At 35.2% G+C, this 23275-nt stretch overlaps 1 protein-coding gene across 1 annotated transcript; it reads left to right on the top strand.

Moving 5' to 3' along the window:
- The first annotated feature begins 20319 nt into the window (after positions 1–20319).
- Positions 20320–22449, top strand: LOC127128556 (pentatricopeptide repeat-containing protein At2g36730). The gene has a single exon (XM_051057902.1). It carries the CDS (start codon positions 20389–20391, stop codon positions 21901–21903), a length of 1515 nt encoding a protein of 504 aa, XP_050913859.1. The 5' UTR covers positions 20320–20388; the 3' UTR covers positions 21904–22449.
- Positions 22450–23275: the final 826 nt, after the last annotated feature.

Genomic DNA, 23275 nt, shown 5'->3' with positions numbered 1-23275 from the left:
AAAAGATGGGATGATGACTATGGGAACCTTTTGTAGAACATGTTTGGCAGGTTTAAACCTTAGTACACTCCCTTTGGGTGGTTCTTAACCTAACTCCATGCTCGTGACTTACAACAAACCCTTGATTCATGGTTGATCCGTTCATGAATCCTTAATATCAATGGAACTTGGGTGTTGATAAGGTGTAAACCATAATCCACCAAAATGGATGGTTGATATTAAGGATAACATGATCCATCCCATGACCTTTGTTTGGTGTGCTTTGCTTGATCCTTGAGTGTGATTGTTGCATTCATGCATTCATGCACCCATTTGCATCCATATCATCAATAAATAAGAAAATTTTCAAGGAACTTAAGGGGTTTATTTGCAAAATTTTCAGACATGGAAAGACAAAGAAGGAATACAAAGAAGTACAGCTTCAGGCAACCAGATTTGAAAGAGTTAAGGAATCTGACATCCTATGTATTAGATCCTTTGGGTTTCAAGGCTCGTTTTGGGAAGCTTCTTCCTCTTCTGACTACTCAGGTGGATGAAGGATTGATGAGTGTATTGGTGCAGTTTTATGATCCCTTGTACCGTTGCTTCACATTTCCGGATTTCCAGCTTTTGCCTACCCTTGAGGAGTATGCTTACCTTGTGGGTATACCTATTCTAGACCAGTTGCCGTTCAGTGGCTTGGAGAGTATTCCTACTTCTCAAGAGATAGCTGACATGTTACACATAGATGAATCTCTGGTTGGTGCTCATATGACTACCAAAGGTGGAATTCAAGGTCTCCCTTCTGAGTTCCTCATTGCTCAAGCTACTATATATGGGAAAGCCATGATTGAGGACGCCTTTGAGGCCATATTTGTACTTCTCATCTATGGATTAGTATTGTTCCCCAACATCGACAAGTTTGTGGATGTGAGCGCTATTAGGATCTTCTCTACTCTTAATCCTGTTCCGACTCTGTTGGGCGATACCTACTTCTCTTTGCATATGAGGAATGCAAAGGGTGGTGGCGCCATTGTGTGTTGTTTGCCTCTGTTGTATAAGTGGTTTATTTCTCACTTACCTCAGACGGTCGCTTTCAAGGAGAACAAGGAATGTCTACGGTGGTCCACGAGACTTATGTCTCTCACTAATGATGATATCTATTGGTATAACCATGTGTATGATGGTGTGCGGATTATTGACTCTTGTGGCGAATTCTCCAATGTACCTCTTCTTGGTACATGTGGTGGGATTAACTACAATCCTGTTTTGGCACGTCGGCAACTTGGGTTCCCCTTAAAGGATAAACCCAATAACATTCTGTTAGAGGGTGTATTCTCTCAGGATGGTAAAGATCCTCTTTCAGGATGTTTTATAATTATTTCTCTTATTCCTTAGGAATGAATAAAATATGGTAGAGACTCTGTGATTTCCCCCCCACAACAATCTTTTTCTAAGTCTTAGAGGCTGAAGTCTTTTAGTAGCCACTTTTCATCAGAGGCATATTTCTAGACTCTAACTGAAGCTACTTCTGATCAACATTAGACTCTGATACTCCATTCAGAAGCAAACACTATTTTTTTTATAAAAACCACTTTCATATTATTTCTGATGAAACCAAACCTTTCAATTGCTAAGGGTTTAGTAAATATGTCAGGCCATTGATGATCAGTATAAATGAATTGAATATCTATTATTCCGTTCTGAACGTAGTCTTTAATAATGTGATGTTTTATTTGAATGTGATTTTTTCTAGAATGTTAAATTGGATTTTTTATTAAACAATTAAAATAAATATAATCACGAAAAATAGGAATACTGTTTCCACAAATTTCATAATCCTCTAGCTGATTTTTCATCCAAAGAAGTTGTGTACAACATTTAGCTGTTGAGATGTATTATGGGTCCAAACACCTTTAAGTGACCTAAACTAGGTTTGACACCATACCAACATTCTTCTGGTGTGATACCTTCAAGCCTCTTTTTTGGACATCTGTTCAATATGTATGTTATAGTCAACACAACCTCATCCCATAACTCATTTGAGAGATGCTTGTATTTTAACATGCTTCTCACCATATTCATAGTGGTTGTGTTCTTTCTTTCATCAATACCATTTTGTTGAGGAGTGTATGGTGGCACCACCTCATGCACAACCCCTTCTTTTGTACATAGTATGTCGAAGTCTTTCGACACGTACTCTCCATTTCCATATTTCCTCAGGACCTTAATCTTGTGATCACTCTGTCTTTCGACCATTTCTTTGAACTTGGTGAAAACATTGGTCACATAACTTTTTTCTTGATTAAGTAGGTCTACAACTTTCTGTTGTAATCATCAATAAATGTAACAAAGTACTTGCTACCTCCAAATGAATCTACCTTGAGAGGACCACACACGTATGAGTAAATTATCTAGAGAATGGATTTTAACTTACTTCTTGTATCCTTGATGAAGCTATTCTTTTGTTGCTTTGCTTGAACACATTATTCACATACTTCTTCTGGAATATGGATTTTTTGTAGGCCGAAAACCATGTTCTTCCTCTTCAGATTACTAATGTCATTTAAATTCAAGTGACCAAGTCTATAATTCCACAACCATTCATCTCTACTAGTTGTAGTCTTCAGGCACTTGTGTTCCAACACATCAAGTTTAATCCTGAGGTTCTATTCTAAGACATAGGAGCATTCAAGATTAACCTATTTCTCGAGTCGATCACTTTCATCATTCTATCTTTTATCAATACTTTGTAATTCCTCTCAATTAGCTGACCATAATTAGTAGATTACTATTCATCCCAGGTATGTATAACACATTGGAAATTACCAATCATTTACCATCATTTCTCCTGATTAGAACATCACTAATACCTTCAGCATATAGAGTATTATCGATTGAAAAATTTTCTTTGTTTTTCAATGGGGGATTGATATTGATAAACTAATCTTTTCTTCTAGTCATGTGCGATGAGCAGACTGAGTCGAGATACCATTGATCTTTGAATCTTTCTTCTTCTTTTTTTCTGACCATTAACATTACTTTATCTTCTGCAAGCTTTGCATCACTTTCTTGATCTTTCTTGCCTCCTCGACATAGACTTGCATAATGGACATTTTTTTTATAATTGTAGTACTGAATATGACTTTTATCAGGTTTTCTTCCACCACCTCTTCTTCTATCTGCATCACCACCTCTGTGATTGCACTGGTTAAAATATTGTCTCTAATTTGATGAACTACCCTCTTGATGGTTTCCTCTACATTTGCCTCCATAGCATTTTCTTTTCATTTCTTTATTCGACTGAGATTGCAAAGCCATGTCAGTCTTCGACTTTCTTGCAGTTCTTTCAACCATTCTTTGTTCGTGAAATTCAAGGGTCCCTTGAAGCTATTCGTTTTTCATACTTGACAAATCCTTCGATTCTTCTATGGCTACTATCAAATGATCGAACTTTAGATGCAACGACTTTAAAATCTTTGAGAATATAGATTTTGATGTCAACACTTCTCCACACGTTTTGATTTGATTCACCAGTTTCGATTACTCTAGTGAAGAAATCAGTCACACTTTCATTGTCTTTCATCTGAATAAATTCATACATTCTTTTGTGAGATTGTAACCTCACATCCTTCACTTTCTCAGCACCTCCAAATGATTTTTCCAGGATGTCCCATGCTTCCTTTGAAGAATCTACATCACCAACTCTCTCAAAGTTGTCTGGATCAACACATTGATGGATTAAAAATAGATTCATGTAATCTTTCTTCTTCAAATATTTGTGTGCAACCTTTTGTTCATCCGTACCATTCTCTCCAATTTGTGTTACTCCATTTTTCACAAGATCCCAAGGATCTTGATAATACAAAACAACCTTCAACTGCTTACACCAATTTTTATAATTCCTACTGTCATACCCCAAAATTTGCCCATTAATCTTGCAAAACATTTCTCGAAGCACTCCAACTTATTCTGCAAGGCACTGACCTTAAAGGAACAAAAGCCCAGCTCACAACAGACCCAATCCAGGAAATGGCCCAAACTGGCATGCTCGCTAGGCGAGCAATTCCTTCGCCTAGCGAACCCTTCGCTATACAGCTCGCCTAGCGAAACCTGTGAACAACAGAAAATTCTGGGCTTCATTCTGAGCCCATTAGGTCACAAAAAGAGTATTATAAATACCCCAACTTCAGTCAGAAAAAGGAAAAAAAACGGAAGGAGAGGAATCGGAACCCTAGCCATCAAACCTTGGAGGTCAACCAAGAGAATTCAGAGCAACCCTGAAGGAAACCCTGAAGGCAACTCATCTGCACAAAGGTTACCTCCGCCCAACTCAATCCGATATCAAAGGTGATCTGCCAATTCAACGTTGCAATTCAATTGCAAACAGGTTTGCGCATCACTACTGTTTTATGCTTCCAAAACTGTAATCTCTAAATACATAATGCATCATGATTGAATTTTTGGATATGTAATTAGATTTTGCATATGAGTTTAAGTATGCCTGAATATCCTGAATATTTGACCATGTTATTTCTGTAATTGAATGCCATAGGGCGTGCAGCAGGCTGAGATTGTATTGTTCTGAAATTCGAAACCCGCAGCCGCTCGCTAGCACATCGCTAAGCGAGCATGTAGCGAGCATTCGCTAAGCCTTCGCTAGGCGAGGCAGAGGCGAACGTGACAGTCGCTAATATTTTGGTTGTTATGTCTTATGCTTATCTGATCTGTTCTATGTTAATCATGCGTTATTTTGCCTGACATTCTTACTGCTGTGTTTCTTTTTGCGGTGTAATCCTCGATTGCACCCTGATTTGGTATTCTGACCTATTTGCTGAATATTGTAAGGACTCACATACTCCCGAAGAGGGTAGCTGGCTAGGTATTTCACTTTATTTGTGGGATACCCTTGTGGAGATTCATCCTGATTACTTAATCGATTTTAATGTGGACCTAATTACTTAATTGATTTTAATGTATTAATGTGGAGATTCATCCTAATTACATAATTGATTGTAAAATATGGCCTTTGAATATGTGATCTTGGACCTCTCTTCGTTGCCTTACGGTACTACGGTATTACGGTCATGTCCCGCGAATGTGGGGATACACTTAGCGAAGACCCTTCGATTAAATCATCATGTCCCTACAAAATAAATCATAGTCCCTCGGATGTTGCCTTCGAATATATGATTTCGTCCCTCGATGACCCTTCGGGGTAGCCTACGGTTAAATGATGATCGTCCCTTCGAATGCTAAGGTATCCTTACAAATGTTGCCTTCAATGACTAATCGATGACCCTACGATGACCCTTTTACATCCAAAAGATAAAACTACTTACTTCTCAATAGTAAGGACAGTTTTACCCTCCTAAGGACAGGAACTGTCCATAACGACCTTGGGTAGGTATAACTCTTAATTGCTGACTCACAACCTAAAACACTTTTCACACCTCACAACTTTCAAAGCATCTTTTGGAAAATCACCACTTGGTATACATTCATACTAGAATCATTACCGAGTTATATTTTTCTAAACAACTTTCAAAACTAAACGAGATAACCACTTGGTATACATTCGTACTAGAATCATTGCCAAGTTATATTTTTCTAAACCGCTTTCGAAATTAAACGAGATAAATACTTTGTATACATTCGCACGAGAATCATTACAAAGTTAAACTCTCTTTTCAAAACATTTTCTAAACAGCTCTCACACACTTTTTCAGACAAGAAAAACATAAGTGATCAAGCAATTAAGAGCCCATGGATAACCATGGATACAAAGGGTGCTGACACCTTCCCTTTGTATAATGTACCTCCCGAACCCAAAATCTAATTGAGGTCTTTCCTGTTCTTTTCCACCTTTCCTTATTGGATAAAAGAAAAGTCGGTGGCGACTCTTGCTATCCGCGACATTGCGATTAAAAGCAAAATACACAAAGTCAGTTCACCGTATGACACCTATCATTCAAGATTGGAAGATTCGCTGAAAAATGGTCATTCAGATGATTCATTATGATTCAATGTGTCCCAAAGATCACATAGTCAGTGCTCTAGATACCATATGTTTGGAAAAACCAATCTTGAAGTTAACCGAATCAATCTTGATGAACAAGAATCAATCTTTCTTATTGATCACCCGTCTTGTTCTTCAGCCTTTACTCAGGTGAAACAACCATTCCTTGGTTGCAAGATGATTCTACATTACACGGAGAATTAAAGAAGAAAACAACACAATTGAAATGAGAGAAAAGAAATTCTGGAGGAAGAAGAAAAATGTATATTGTTGTGCAAACTGACTCTAAGTGTTTGCTACAATGTGTGTTAATTATAACTATGATTTCTGAAACTACACAATACAACTACAAACAACTGAATGAATCATTACATTATGAAATAAAGCTCCTCTCTAATAGATGATATTACTTGCACTCCAAGTAAACACAAAATAACTAACTCAACTAAAATTCAGCTAAGTCAGACTATTTTGAGTATGTTGACTCCTTCGACAACTACATGCTTCGACCGCATGCTTTGACAGGTTGTATTTGACTTTCTATCAAACACATCAAATACAAACTCTGTTCGACACAAACTAATTTTGACACCCGTCGAATACAAACACACTATTTCGACTTTGACACAAAGAATTACAAATTTAACAATATTATCACATTTGTACAATTTATTTTAAATGGCCATAATTGTAGAATTTGCACACACAAATCTTATAAAACTGGAAAATTAATAAATAAACCAAATTAAAATATAGGATATAATTTTACATCATTCCATATATTTAATCAAATGAAAACATACGTGATAAATCAATAATGTATTTTAATTTAAAATGATTACAATAATATAACTTGCAGAAAAAAAACATTTCGAAATTTCAATTAAATAAAACAAACTAAATTAAAATATAAGAAATAATTTCACTTTCTTTAATATTTTTAATCAAATAAAATTATAAGTTTTAAATAAATAATTTATTTTATTTAAAATAGTCACAATAGTAGAACCAGCAAAAAAAATGCAAATAAATAATCAACCAGAATAAAACATAAATAATAATTTTATATTCTTAAATATTTTTAATTAAATGAATAAATTTATATGAGTTCTAAAGTATAAATTAAAGACTATATTCATTGTATTATTCAAAATTAAAAAATGAATAAAACTATATGACTCCTAAATCATAAAATAAATATGATATAAATAAATCAAATTTTCAATCAAAATTGTAAATCATATAAAAATAAATAATTTTGGAGTCAGAATAATAGTGAGAATAGAAAAATATTGTGATAATATTTAAATATTAAATATAATACATCTAAAAATATTCTACTATTGTGATAATATTCTAATAAATATAGCAAATAAAAAATATCTCTAAAAAGTTTTTTTTTATGAAACATAAATTCAGTAAAGTGTTCTTTATATGAAATTAATGAATCTTAAATATTAATTAAATCTAATGGTTAATATTGATAGTTCTCATTTTTCTCAATAGATATCAGTTAAGCTGACACAAAGAGTGTCAAAAAAAAGTAAAAAGACAAAAAAACAAAAACAAAAGAAAAGCTAAAACAATAAAGGTTAAGCAAAGGTAAAAGAACATTATGTTAGTATATTAGGTGTGAGTATGAGCCAACATCGAATGGAAAAGTGAATGTTAAACATTTTATTAATATGTGGTGTCTCTCTCACTTGTGTGGTTGCTCCTAAATCCTAATGTGATGACCCCTTGACCCTCTTATGACTGAACAATGGTATCCGAGTATAGTTCGGCTATGGCTTGTTATAGCGAAAGTCTTCCTGACAAGGGTGTTCAGGCGGTGTGTTATGTTGAAATCATCCAACGGAGGTGCAAGTAGATAAGGATGAAAAAGCTTTCATTTGAGGGGGAGCAATACCCATAAGAATGAAGGGATTCACACTTGAGGGAAAATTATTGATATATTAAGTGTGAGTATGAGTTCCACATCAGATGGAAAACTGAATGTTAAACACTTTATAAGTGGGAATGCACATAGACCCAATGCCTTAAGGTTTTAGGTTAATATGTGGTGCCTCTCTTACTTGTATGATTGCTCCTAAATCCTGATGTCATGATCCACGAACCCCCTCATGACCAAATTGTGGTATCAGAGCCTAGCTCGACTAGGGCTCCTTATATCAAAAATCTTCTTGACAAGGGTGTTCAGGAGGCGTGTTCTGTTGAAGCCATCAAACAGTGGTGCAAGTAGATATGGATGAAAAACTTTCATTTGAAGGGGAGAATTACCCGTAGGAATAGATGGACTCACACATTGAAGGTGATAAAAGTACACAAAAATGGGGTTGAATTGTGTATAAATAATTATTTCAACTTCTGAAAACTGACTTCCGAATTTGAACAAGTTCAGAATATGATCTTAGAGATAGTAGTGGAATATAAAGATTCAAAAGTAAAACAGAAATAAAAAACGACACATAGAGTTATCCTAGTTCCTCCTACAAACTAGAAGTGGTTTAGTCCCCTTGTACTACAAGATATTTTCACTATAATCAAACACATTACAACTTTCTCAAGAAAACTAGAAAGAGACTCCAACTGCTCAATCACACTAGAAAGAGACTTATGCTCAAGCACACATGCAAGAGACTTCAATTGCTCAAGAAAATTATCAAGAGACTTCCTAGACTCTAAACAATAAGTTTAGAAGAATAAATAACAACTATATTTGAGACATACTCAGAGGTTCAAAAGTGATACAACATATACGAAGACTCTTAATACTTAAGACTTCTAAGATATACAAAGATAAGAAATCTTAAGGACTTATGCAAAGAAACAACTTTATTCACATAAGCTCAAAGTTGTTGTGTAATATGTTGTTAGCTTCCTTCAAATATTCATCTCTTTTTATAGAGGTAATAAGAGACATTGTAGGATAACTTGAACAAAAGGTCTTTGCTGAGAAGCTTTTCCAAAAGATACGCCGGAAGTTGTTATACAAAAAGTTACTGCTTTTTGTAACAACTTTATCCAAAATACCTTTTACAAACCAGGTATCTACTGAGTTATTGGAGTAGACATAAGGAGACAAGTCAACTCTTCTCCAGATTTGTGCTACAAAACCCTAGTTGAGATTCTTCAAAATCTGGTTTTGACAAAGTAGATTTACTTCAGAGTCTAAGCTTTGTTCAGAAGCTGAGTTCTATTGAATTGGTCTTCAGAGTCCGAGTCATCGGATTCTGAACCTTCAAAATCTGAGTCTTTAGCTTCTCTTCATATGCTCTTTCAGAGTTAGAACCATGTTAAAATTTATCTTATGATCCTGCACACTTGAACATATGATAGTATACCCTATTGTTCTTTAAGTACTTTATTATCATCAAAACTTAAGGGATCTGAACAATTTTATTCCAACAATCTCCACCTTTTTGATGATGACAAACAAAAGTATTTAAGAATAATCGTTGGTCAATTTAACTATCTTAAATGGCATCAGGGTCTGAGGTTTGTAAGCTCCCCTTGAGTCTAATAGTTCAAAGGTTGAGTTTTGAAAGCTCCCCCTAAGTCATATCCAAGATAATTAAAATTATCTTAATAGCACAAATAATAAACTTCGGAATTTAAACACAGAAGCAAGAAAAAATAAGTTCCTGTTAGATAGGTTCATGTGCGTTAAAAATGCCCATACCTCCTTAAAATACAGTTTTCGCTTTTTCCCCTTTTCCCTATAAAATCCAGTTTAGAACATGCAAAAATATACATTCCCCCTTCTTTCATAAAACTTCTCTCTTGATCAAGAGTAGAAAATAAGGTGAAAACACTGAGAATGGTTCTTCTGAAGAAGTTAAGAAGGCTATGAAGGTTCAGAAAGATGAGAAGGGTGATGGAAATTATCTTGGAGCATCTAGAGTTAGAATAACATCATAGACAAAGATGAAGAATCCTAAGAAGATGGTCTTCTCTCTATGTTTGATTATCCTCTTGTATTGCTATTTTATTTTCAAAGCCTTGTAATCCTTTCTCAATGAATAAAAGCTAAAATCTTTTTTTAACCATCAAAGTTATGTGTGTGTAGTAAATTTTATTTTGTTTTTTCATAAATTTACACTAACTGATGTCCAAAGAGATTGTCGAAACAAGATTTTATTTTACCAGACATAATATCCCAACATTGATATAACTCATAGTTTAAAATACATAAGCAAATAAGACTAAAAGCTTAACAAATATAAGTTCAAGTCAAAAAGAATTTTAATCATTAAATAAAACCAGTTTAGGGGATGCAAAATATAAGGTAAAACAAAACAAATAAATAAAACAAGTTATAAATCCTAAGACTAGGGTTTCTTCAGAAGCTCCAGGATAGTCTTCAAATCAGAATTTATCTCCTCTTGCTTAGCAACCACAGAGCTGAGCTGAGCATCCACTATTTCCTGATGACTTACAAGGTTGGAAATATGAGAGCTCATATCTTGAATCCAATTGCCCATTTGAACTTGAGAATTAGCAACATAACCTAATCTTGCCTCAAGTTGATTTTGCCTCTAACTAGATGAAGCAACAACTTCTGATGATAAGATTATCTAATTTTGTATGACAGAGTCAATAGAGGATATGCAAGCATCCCATTTTGCAGCATATGCTATAGTGTCAGTGATAGCATGCCTATTAAGGATAATCTCTCTGACCTTAAAGTAAAATCCATCTCTAAACTCTTCTATTTAGGAAAGAATTTGGATATGAGTGTTTTGGTTAGGGTTAGAAACAAGTGAATGTGAGAGACAAAGAGGGATGGGGATTTATTTTGTATGAGAAGGGGTATATCCAGTCCCAGAGAGTTGTTATGTGCGATCTTCTGCCACAATAGCAGTCTCTCTGACTGGAGATAAAGGGTGAGGTTCAGGCTGAGGTTCATCAGATACGACATATTCAGACTGAAGAGTAGGTTAACTTTGACTTTGTTGTTCTGAAGGCATAGTAACCATTTGGACTTTTCCAAGAACTTATCCTCTAGCTCCTTCCATGTTCGAATGGTTCAATTTGGAAGACATAGTAACCAATCTTTATCCCTTCCAATGGGTGAGAACAACTGTAACTTTACCCAATCTTCCGACACACCATCAGGCTTGCACATTGAAGCAGTTTCGTAGAAGAGTGCAATACAAGCCCATGGATATCTAATAGCGTTCCCGTCGAACAGATAGTCTCTTAGACCTAAAAGCACAAAATTATTAATATCAAAGTTAGAAGGATCTTCCGGTACAAACCCTCTAGAAAGTTGTCCTTCATTAGTCTATTTTCAATAATCCCCCATAGTGAGGGGTTGTGGTGATACCATATTATCCTCCTCTTCAGAATCCGAAGAAAGTATCGATGGACCACCTTCATTCAGACTCGCTGCTCTAGCTTCTTTTCTTAGAGCACGTAAAGTTCTTTCAATTTTCAGATCAGATGGTAGTAATGATGATCCTGACCTACGCATACAAAAACAGAAAATATCTCAGTAGCACTATGATAAAAAAGAAAATAAACTAAAAGCAATAAAAACTAAGAAAAACAAAATACGTTGCACTGTTGCAATCAACAGTCCCTTGCAACGGCGCCAAAAACTTGATGACTTCTCGACAATTGTACTGATAGTGTTGTGGTAATAAAAAGATCGAACCCACAAGGATTATGTTCGAACAAGTCAATAATTATGAAATGTAAAGGAAAACAGTAAATGGGGGGAGGGGGTTCAGGTTTTTAGACGGGAAAAAATTACGAGTTTAAACATAAGAAATAAAGACGGTTAGGTTGTGCATTAGAATCCCCTTATCCTCTCTTGTTGATGTATGATGTCTTGTATGAATGGTCTTATCCTTATAATCTCACGGAGAATTAACAAAACCGTTATAGCCACTCCCCCACAAAATAACTCACTAACCATTACTCGGAGCTTTCTATCCCTAGTCCGTAAACGTAAGCAGAGTTAGGCGATGTATAGAACGTTAATTCCCTATCCTACTAATCGAGGTCTCATATCCCTATTCAACTAGTGTAAGTAGAACAATTTCCATATATCCAACATATAGGCTAAGGGTGAGTAACTCATATGTGTCCAATATCAGATTAACATATTATCTAAAATAAAAAGCATTAAGAATAAGCAACAACTGAATAAAATTATAATTCAAAGGATTCATACAAAGTCAAACCAACATATAATACCTACAAGATTGAATAAGATTCATCATCACACAACCTAACCTAGAGGATCTTTAGTTACTCATAATAAAATTTACAATACCAATTGAGTAAATAAGAATATCACATGAATTCCCTTGAAGGATTGGCCTCTAATGGCTTACAATGCTCTCAAAATCACCCTTTGATGCTGTAAAATTGTTCTTCTAGTGCAAGAATTTGTAACCCTTGACAAACTGATGAAAATCCCCTTAAAAACACCTAGAAAGGGTCTGAATGCGTCAAAAAACGTCTAGAAAAACACTTATCGAGCGTGTTATACAAGCATGACGCATGCAATGTAACTTTTTCAACTCTATCGCGCATGCGATGGCGCGCATGATTATTCCTGTAGCTGCATCAAAAAAATTCTGGAACTAGCTATGACAACAGATGACATAAGAGAGTCCACATGTTGTCTAGATTTCCTCTTCAGATGCACTTCTTCTTCTTCTTCTTTAACTGGAAGAATCATTTTCCTTAGATTCTTTTGTTTGAAATCAAGCTCAGGGATTTTTTTTTCTTCACAAGGGTTTAACCTATACCTCCATTTCTAGTTTTGGTAGGCATAATCTCAGTTTTGAAAGCTACCTCTTCATTCCTTCTATAAGGATTTCTGAGCATCACTTAGAAGCTTCTTCTTAGCAGGCTTCTGAGTCACATGTTCTTCTTCTGAAGTAGGTTGCTTCCTCTTCCTTATTATGATGTGAACATCAAGAGATCTATCTGGAAGATTCTCCATGGTCATAGTTACCCTAGTTTATTTCTTGACCATCATAAAGTATTGTCTGATAACTTCTAGTTTGTCTTCTTTAGTAAGCACATGATAGTTTTCTATGTATGATCTACTTTCATCTCTTCTGATTCTGATAGGGTTAGGAATCATCATAATAACCTTATTTTTGATGAGTTGCATGTTTTCCAGAACAGTTACTGGGAGAGCATTACCATAGTAGACTTCTAGGTCATGAGTAGCATTTAACTATTTCAGAACATCAATTAGTCTGCACGAATAAAAGAGCTCAGAGAGTAATCTAGAATAAGGAACACTCTTTTTATTGTACTTTTGAGAATCCTTGATTGACTCACAAGGATGATGAAAGATGTAAGCAGAGAGATTGAAAGGCTGGTTATTGATCAGAAACCATAGAAAGTGTTAGTGATCCCATGAAATTTGATCAGAACTTCCTTCTTTGGGAATTAGACTGCTTATGGTAATCTTGAAGAGGAGTCTGAATGGAAGATGTAGATTCTTCACTTTTCCAAAATCTTTTTGATTCTCATAAAGGTTTGGTTTGATCTCAGAGGAAAACTTGGTTCCATCATTTGAGTTATGTTTCACAATACTAATATTCTCAACACCAATCACTTGAGAAATATTGTCTTGGGTGATAGAAATATCAACTCCCATGATAGAAAAACTGATTTCGGTTCATTTAAACTCCTTTAAACCCATTTTAGCCATTATTTTCCCTTTTAGGCTCTTGTCATTTTCTATAACATTTCTTACTTCAACCAAAGCAACAAACTCATCATACACTCCAACCCTTTCCCAAAAGTCCTTGATAAGAAGAGAATATGTTGGACCATTTAGAATGTTAAAGTAGTTCATCCATCCTTATTCTTCAAAATGCTCACTCAGAGGATACCCATTTGTAGAAAAACTCTTGAAGTCCACTACTTACTCAATGATGAGTTTCAGATATTCTTCTCTAAGCAACGAAGGTCTAGGATGATCTAAAGACTTGCACCAAAATCCAAATTAAGAGGAATTTGTTGAGAAAAAGAGGATGTAATTGGTGGAGTTTAGGGTTTTTATAGGTTTTGTTTAGAAAAATGAAAGGTGTAGGAGAGAGTAATGGTAAGTGTGTGAAGAAATTAGTGATAAAGTGATTTTTGTTAGAAATTTGAAAGGTTAATTTCAGTTTTGATAAAAACTAAAAAGTCATCATTCATAGTTAATGACAAAGGAGGCATTTAAACAAAATTCAAAAAGAGTTTTCATCATTACCCACATGACTCTACCGTAACTGCTACTATGCATGCTAGACAATTTTAAGACACATGGAATCTTAAGTGGAACAGATGTTAGAACACAAAAAAATTCCACTTAAATGCTATCAGATGCAAATAATATTTGTCGTACCCCAAATTTTTCCCACCGTTGTCTTGATTTACATGGTCATTGATTGTCAAAGTTTATTGATTCTTTACTTTTTGCATTAATCTATTTTTATATGAGTACCATGCATCTGAGTCCAGAGTCAACCCCATTGACCCAAAAGTCAAAGGGGGAATTATTAGATTATTAATATTAATAGTATTATTATTATTTATATTTTTATTTAGGTCTAGTATTCAAGTAGTCAAGAGTCAGTTTTTATTATTATTAATTTGTTATTAGTAAGTCAGATTTTTATTAGTTTTTCTTAGTTTATGGACTGGTTCAAGGTCCAGGAGTCCAAAAAGTCCAAGCCAAAGTCTGTGTACCTGGTCAAAGTTGAGGACCAAGTTCATCCAAACCCTAAATGCGCTACAGTAATTTTGTAGGCGAATCAAATCAGCAAAAAGTGCATAAAAAAGTAAAACCCTCATATATGAAATTCAGATACATTTCGTACAATTTTATAAAGGACATATGACCGAATAAACAAAAACCCATGGATTATCGGGAATGCTACTTTTGCTATAATCAATATGATCTAAACAACATTCCTAATTTAAATTTAACCTAATACAATATAAACTAAAGAGATTTGCGAGATGAGGGAGAAAAAAATTAACAAAAAACCCTAATGTGCTGCAATATCCTTCCACCACCCAAAAGCTGCTTGAGCTTACCTTAAAACCCTAAGCTACTTGAGCTTAACTTTATAGTCAGTCCAAAGAAATATCTTCATACACAAACTGGAAAAGAAATAGTTATAAAAAGGAAGATAAAAAGAAACAAAAAAAGAAAAGAGAAAGGGAGAGCTTACGTTGTGGGAACTTACTGCGAATCAAGTAGGTGTTGTTGTTTTCTTTCTCTAAATGTGACCATGTGGAATTTTGTAATATTTGAAAAGACTAAGTGTTTGGGATCCCAGGGTTTACTGTGTTTAACTATGGTTTGTTATTTGTGTTTGATTGGGTTTTAGATGTTGATTTGAGATAGGACTTGTTAGATTTGTGACGAGCCTAGGGTTTCCAAAACACAAAGGGTTTGATCCTGATGTTTGGGTTAGATTTTGTTGATTTTGAATTAGGATATAGGATTTGAAGAAGATTCGGAGGGGAGGTTGTGTTAAAGGTTTTGATGTTTGAGGAAGGAAGAATGGTTTCTGGAAATTGGATTACGGTTCCTCTAAGTCTAGAGGTTGAAGATGAAGATGTGAGGGTTAAGGTTCTTTTGAGTTGGGTTAGGGTTCATAGGTTTGGATGAGGGTTAAATGTTAGGGTTATTTTAGGTTGGGTTAGGGCTCATAGGTTTGGATGAGGGTTAAGGGTTAGCGTTCTTCTGGGTTGGGTTAAGGTTCATAGGTTTAGCTGGGTTAAGGTTGAATGTTTGAAGATCCTAGTTGAACTTCAACCGGAGATATGAGGGTTACGATGTTTCATATAGTGGTTAGGGCTTTGGGGTGGTGGTATTAAGTCTAAGGATGATAGGGATCTAGAGAGAGAAGAAAGCATAGAAGTAAGAGGGAGAGAGGGGGTTGAAAGAGTGAGAGTAGAGAGAGAATATAAGAGGGGGAAAATGAAATGAAAATATGAAAAAGGGGTTTAAATACTCCCTCTGACGCGCAGAGGATCTTCAAAACGTGGCTCCTCTGGGGGACATAAGACCAAGTAGTCTCTCTTATCCCATGTAAGCATGTATGCCATGCTATTGTGTTGACTTTTAATCTATTCCTCTCTCATGTTAACTTTCTGATCCAACGCCCCTCATGAGATCTCATTTGATCTCCCTTCATTATATCCAACGTCTGAGGGAGAGAGTCAGCCTTTGACTTCTCTTGTGGTCTTCTAGGCCTGCGTTGGGCCCTTCTATTTAGGCCTTGCTTTCTTTGCTCTCTGCACCCTGCTTATTGATCCAATTGAAACGAATACACCTTATCCTTGGCTTTTGTTTATTTCCATTTTGTTTTATTATCTTGTTTTTTTATTTAGTTATTATTTGGATAATTCCTTAGTTTATTAGGTTTTAATTCTAATATAATTTATATTTTAATTAATTTAATTGGATTTTAAATTTGGATAATGTAATTTTTAAAATCATAAAAAACAAAAATATTTCTCTATATATTTGAGTATTCAAAAATAACAAAAAATAATTGACTGGTTGGCATAACGCCTTATCGATCGATTATTCAAATTAAAACTTTAAAATATACTTAATCCATCAAACTTCATTTTTCATCTAACTTAACATAAAACAAATATCCTTTTCATAAACTAAAAATAACCAACCAATAAGTATGAACTACAATGACTTTGATTTTTCTCATTACTTGATGAGAAATATGCAGGCACAAGGTTGCGAAAACCAAGGCGAGTCCCCTAACCAAAAACTAACTTTTTCCCTTTTTTATCCCTTTATAATTACCTTTTTCCCATGTAAATAAATACAAGTAGAAATAATTAACATGCAAACATCACTTAAAAAACACAATTAACCCTAAGCTATAGGAGGTTCTCGTTGAGTATAATAGAGGTGAGGGGTGCGTAGCACCTTCCCCTCACTTGACTGACTCCCGAACCCATATTCGGTTGCGATGAACGTCTTATCCTTTTTCTTTAGGGTTTTATCATTATTTCTCATATTCCTTAGGAATGAATAAAATATGGCAACGACTCTGTGATTTTTACCACCACAACAATCTTCTTCTAAGTCTTAGAGGATGAAGTCTTTTAGAAGCCACTTTTCATCAAAGGCATATTTCCTAACTCTGACTAAAGCTACTTCTGATCAACATCAGACTCTAATACTCCATTTAGAAGGAAACACTATTCTTTTATAAAAACCATGTTTATCCCTAGAAAAAAACTTCATTCTCATAAACTTAAAACTTGGATTCTGTACTTGAATTCCTAGAAAAAACTTCAATTCTCCAATCATGCTCATCTCAAACACAACCTGCATAATCTCATAAAATTCTTTCCAAAGAGATTCATTAGTAGAGCAAAAAATTATGTCATCAACATAAACTTGGACAGTTAAGATTTCCTTATTCAGAGTCTTTCTGAACAGTGTAGTGTTAACTTGACCTTTTTGAAAACCATTTTCAAACAAGAAATTACTCATAATCTCATACCAAGCTATTGGAGCTTGTTTGGATCCATAAAGTGATTTCTTAAGTTTAAAAACAAATTTTTGGTGGACTGAGTCCTCAAACCCGTGGGCTTGTTTGAAGTACACTTCTTCAGAAATAACTCCATTTAAGAAAGCACTCTTGACATCCATTTGATATAAAACAATATCATGATTAATAGCATAAAAGAGATTAACTATGATCGCCTCTGACCTTGTAATAAGTGCAAAGGTTTCAGAGAAATCTATAACTTCTTGCTGACTGTAGCCTTGAGCTACAAGTCTAGCCTTATTACTTACCACTTCTCCTTGCTTATTCAGTTTGTTTCTAAACACTCATTTTGTTCCAATAATATTTTTCTAACTTGGTCTGGGGACCAGATCCCAAACATCATTCCTCTAGAACTGGTTTAGCTCTTCTTGCATAGCTATAATCCACTCATCATCTGATAAAGCTTCATCAACAGAAGTTGACTCTATCATGGAGATAAATCCTAACATAGAGTGATCATCTCTGAATGTTGATCTGGTTCATAGAGGATCATGTTTACTCCCAAATGATTAGCTCTTCTAGATGAGAAGCTTTATACTTGAAAGAATTCTTGGGTTGAGATGTAGCTTCTGAACCATTTCGGGCCTCTTAAGAATTTGTAGCTTTTGGGTGAGCTTCAGAAGTTAGGTCATCTTCTGGTTCACCAGCATCTGAGCATCCAACTTCTGAGCTCCTAACTTCAGAAGGTCCTGCTTCTTCAGAAACCTGAATATCTGAAAAACTCTCAACAAGCTCTGACATATTATAGTTAGGATCTTTGTCATCAAATTTGACATGTATAAACTCTTCAACCATTATGGTTTCAGAGTTATACATGTAGAGGTTGCTAGAGGCTTTAGTTTTTTTTTATGGTTTAGGGATTACTCACGGTAGCGAGAAACCTTATTCGATGGTACTTTTGGCTATGAAGAGAGCAAGCTCGGTGGGGTGAGAAGTTATGTATTCTTGGTGATATTTCGTGTGTATCTGGGTTATCCTTTCTCATGCTAGGGATGAGGTATTTACAGAGGCTCATGAATCCAAAGTTAGATTTTCTCGGGAATGATAGACACCCACTTAGTCATAGTAGTGGACCATTGAGTCCATACTTCCTAGGAAGATGCACTTTAGTTTGTTGACTATGAATTCTCTATGATCGAGATGTGTATTTTCCCATGTTTCCCATGACGGGGCGAGTATAAGGCATTTAAGGCGAGGTTTCCCCCAATAGTGGGCGGTAGAAAGTTGTCTCCCCTTACCGGCGGCCACGATTTCCTTGCACTTGACGGGTCTTTACGAATATATCACTATAAAAAATATACACATTCATTACTGATTTATAATTCACAACAAACTTGTTCTCTCAATTTTCAAAAGAACTTTGAATCTTGTTTTGAGTTTTACAAATTAAATCTTTTCATCTTCAACCTCTTTCACATCTATTTTTGTTTGGATCTACCTCTCATCTTAAAGTGTGAGATTTGTGAGGAGGATTGTGATTGTGATTAACGTTTTCTTTAAGGATTTCTTGAGGATTTCAGGGATTTACAGTTGTGTATGTGTTTGTGGTTGAGGCTGAAAAATCCAGCGGAAAAAGGAGGCTTTTAGATCTTAATTTGATAGAGTTGTGTAGAAGCCTACAGACAAAATGGAGTTCTTCTCAATCTTCAAACATCCCAAGGCTCAATATACCTGTAGGATCAAGTAAAGATCGCTTCATAATAAAGACTTGAAGCAACATTCTTAGAGCTGGAAGATTTAAGTCGATTTTGAGTAACAATTTCGAAAGGATTCAATGTCAGATACTGTGTACAAATCATCGATGATTCGAATTAATTTTTTAAATATTTTTAGCATTACTCAGATTGTGATTGTACTAAATAACTTTGTAAAACTTTTCAAAATCATAGTGGAAGAACAACAAAATTTTAATGGGTAACCATTGGAGAGTGGAATATATACATATCGAGGACGAATCGACAAACCATTATACATCTGATGTATTATCTTCTTCTTCTCTCTCTATCTCTCTCTATATTTTAATTTTGATTATAATCACATGATTAAGTTTAGCGCTTTCTTAGAGTCGCATGTCGTTTGGTTTATTGCCTTAATAATGATTTTTTCTAAGTATAGGTTTTGTTAAATTGTGATTTCAAAAAGGTTGTTTCATAATAGAGACTTGGAGCAACATTCTTCGAGCCGGAAGATTTAAGTCAATTGAGTAACAATTTCGCAAGGAATCAATGTTAGATATTGTGTGCAAATCAATGATGATTCGGATTGAAAATTTTATATATTTTTAGCAATATTCAAATTGTGATTGTACTAAACAATTTGCAAAAAATTTGTCTAAGTTTATGGATAGAAACATACTCTACTATGGTGCTATGCTGCAAGCTTTCTCCAAACTTTTTTAGTGTCTTAACAATTAAGGAATTTTTTTCAGATTCATTACTTTTTGATGAGTTTTTGACTTTGTTCACCTTCTCTTTGGTAATCATTTTCTTTCTTGATATATATGAAATTGAAGCCTTCATTAATATTTAACAAGAATTAAATCGAATAATCTAATTCGAAATCAATTCTAATATTAAATGATTTCAGCCCTCTTAATCACAATTGCAGAAAATCAAACATTGGTCCTCTCTATTAAATCCAAAATCAATCACAATTAGATCAATTAATATATATATATATATATATATATATATATATATATATATATATATATATATATATATATATATATTTGAAATGCTTTTATAAGCTCTTGCTAGATTTCGAAACGTGTGTGGAATAAATACAGTTTAGACGCACTAAACTCAAACCAGAATCTCAAAACCCAAATGCATGGTTCGATTCAAAACATTGCTAAACACACCCCCTCTCACCAACAAACAACAATGTCTCTCTCTCCTCAACTCTTGCCATTCCATCAACCATCTTCATCAACTCCAAGCACAAATTCACCTCAACTCCCTTCACAACGACACCCACTTGCTCTCAGAATTCGTCTACTTTTGTTCCCTCTCTCCCTTCAAAAGCCTCACCCATGCACGTAAACTCGTTTATCACTTTTCCAACAACTCATCGCCGATTTCATGGAACATTCTCATCAGAGGCTATTCATCAAGTGATTCTCCAATTGAATCCATCTGGGTTTTTAAGGAAATGCGAGAAAGAGGTGTTAAACCTAATAAGCTTACTTTTCCTTTTGTTTTCAAGTCTTGTGCGGTGGATTTGGCGTTATTCGAAGGGACTCAGGTTCATTGTGATGCTGTGAAGTTTGGTTTGGATTCTGATGTTTATGTTTGTAACAATTTGATTAATTTTTATGGGTGTTGTAAGAAGATTGTTTACGCGCGGAAGGTGTTTGATGAAATGTGTGTGAGGACGATTGTTTCTTGGAATTCTGTTATGACTGCTTGTGTTGAGAATGTTTGGTTAAGTGATGGGATTGAGCATTTTTTTAAGATGAGGGATTGTGGGTTTGAACAGGACGAGACTAGTATGGTTCTGTTGTTGACTGTTTGTGCCGAGTTGGGTTATTTGAGCCTTGGAAGATGGGTTCATTCGCAGTTGATTTTGAGAGGGATGGTTTTGAGTGTTCAGTTAGGTACTGCTCTTGTTGACATGTATGGTAAGTCGGGAGATTTAGGTTATGCTAGGGTTGTTTTTGAAAGAATGGAGAAGAGAAATGTGTGGACTTGGAGTTCTATGATAACGGGGTTAGCGCAACATGGTTTTGCTGAGGAAGCTCTTGTATTGTTTGAGACGATGAGTGATGAAAAGAGAAATAATGTTTTACCTAATTATGTTACCTATCTTGGTGTTCTATGTGCTTGCAGCCATGCTGGGATGGTTGACGAGGGTTACCGATACTTTCGCGAAATGGAATTTGTTCATGGGATCAAGCCTATGATGGTTCATTATGGAGCAATGGTTGATGTATTGGGCCGCGCTGGTCTTCTTAGGGAAGCTTATAGGTTTATACAGAGCATGCCTTTTGCGCCCGATCCAATTGTGTGGAGGACTTTGTTAAGTGCGTGCACGGTTCATGATGATTGTGACCGTGCGGGGATAGGGGAAAAAGTAAGAAAGAGGTTACTTGAAATGGAGCCAAAGAGGGGAGGGAATTTAGTTATTGTTGCTAACATGTATGCAGAAGAGGGAAAGTGGGAGAAAGCGGCGAACGTGAGGAGGGTAATGAGAGATGGAGGGTTAAAGAAGATGGCGGGAGAGAGTTGCGTTGATTTGGGTGGTTCTATGTATAAGTTCTTTGCAGGGTATGATTCTAGCTCACATTTGGTGCCTGTGTATGATCTGCTAGATGGATTGAACCTGCACTTGAAGATGGTTCATTGATTTTGTTGTAGAAGTTGCTTTCAATGAATTATATTTCGAGCTGAAGTTGAAAATTTTAAATTCTTTGATCATCTACATATGGTGGCAACTTTTGAGCATGTGATGAAGAAACCATAACTTTGGGTTTGTGGTTCTGACTTGTTTCGGTGACATCTTATACGGTCCTCTCCTCTGTTTACTTTTTGACTCCAATAATCATATCATTATTTTCTGCAATTCAATAGATGAAGACTCCATGCATCCAAGTTTTAGCTACCATTCAAGTCACAACTATCTAATTTCAAACAGTCAACTATCATCTTCATAACAAAGTAAGCATTATCGTTCTATCAATCACACTAAACTCAACTGACAAGAAACAATAGGCAAAGTTTTCGTCATCCACCTGAAACAGAGAAATCCATACAACTTTTTCCTTAGATTTTCTTCCCCTCATTTTTCAATCATATCACAATTTATGGTGTTGTTTCCTTCTCTTTTTCTTCAGTTAAATGTTGAAATTTCAACAGCTGAATTTTTTAACATGATGCATAATCATTTGGCTTCTATTGTGTCCAACAAAAAGGAGTATGAAGTAACTAGATATATACGACCTCAAGGAAGCCTTGGAGAAAAGTTAGAGTATATCTTAGATAATATTTAGTTTTAGTGGTGTGTGTGTGAGAATGTGATTGACAATACAATAAATAAATAAAGTAGATTTTAAGAGAGATCACACAAATGATTTATCTCGGTTCACCGAAGTGGTTAGTCCACCGAGGTGGTTAGTCCACCGAAGTGGTTAGTCCAGTCCTTACCGTCTATGAGATTTCTTTATGGCTTATTGTGGCATAAATTCACGATTAAAATGGTACAAAAGAGTTTGAAGAATTTGTTGGACCAGTCATTACAAACTCTAGAACAATAGGCATGGCTCCATAAATTTGTAGGATTTGATTTCACAATCAAATATAAGTCAGGGAAGGAGAACGTTGTAGCAACTGTCTTATTTCGAGTGTTCATGATGGTTTGGTCTGAGCCTCAAAGTCAGCTTCTACAAGAACTCAGAGATGAACTGACTCAACAACAAAAGTGGCGAGAGATTCTGTAATGCAACAAACAAGGTACTGACCCAGAACTCCCATATGTCATGGTACAAGGCGCTGCCATGGGCAAAGTACTAGTACAATACAAGATTGTAGACAAACACTGGTATGTCACCTTTTAAAGCATCGTACGGGCGGGATCCCCCAACTCTAACCAGGTATAATTATAATGCCACTGACCATATACAAGTTCAGTAGAAGTTCACTGAGCAAGATACCTTGCTTGCACGTCTAAAGTCACAGTTGTTGAAGGCATAACAAGTCATAAAAAACCAGGCTGATAAAAA

Source organism: Lathyrus oleraceus, chromosome 3, assembly GCF_024323335.1.
Source record: "Lathyrus oleraceus cultivar Zhongwan6 chromosome 3, CAAS_Psat_ZW6_1.0, whole genome shotgun sequence".
In the NCBI taxonomy this organism is placed as follows: domain Eukaryota; kingdom Viridiplantae; phylum Streptophyta; class Magnoliopsida; order Fabales; family Fabaceae; genus Lathyrus; species Lathyrus oleraceus.
Note: the sequence above shows the minus strand (reverse complement) of the source record. Positions and strands in the feature narration are given on the sequence as shown.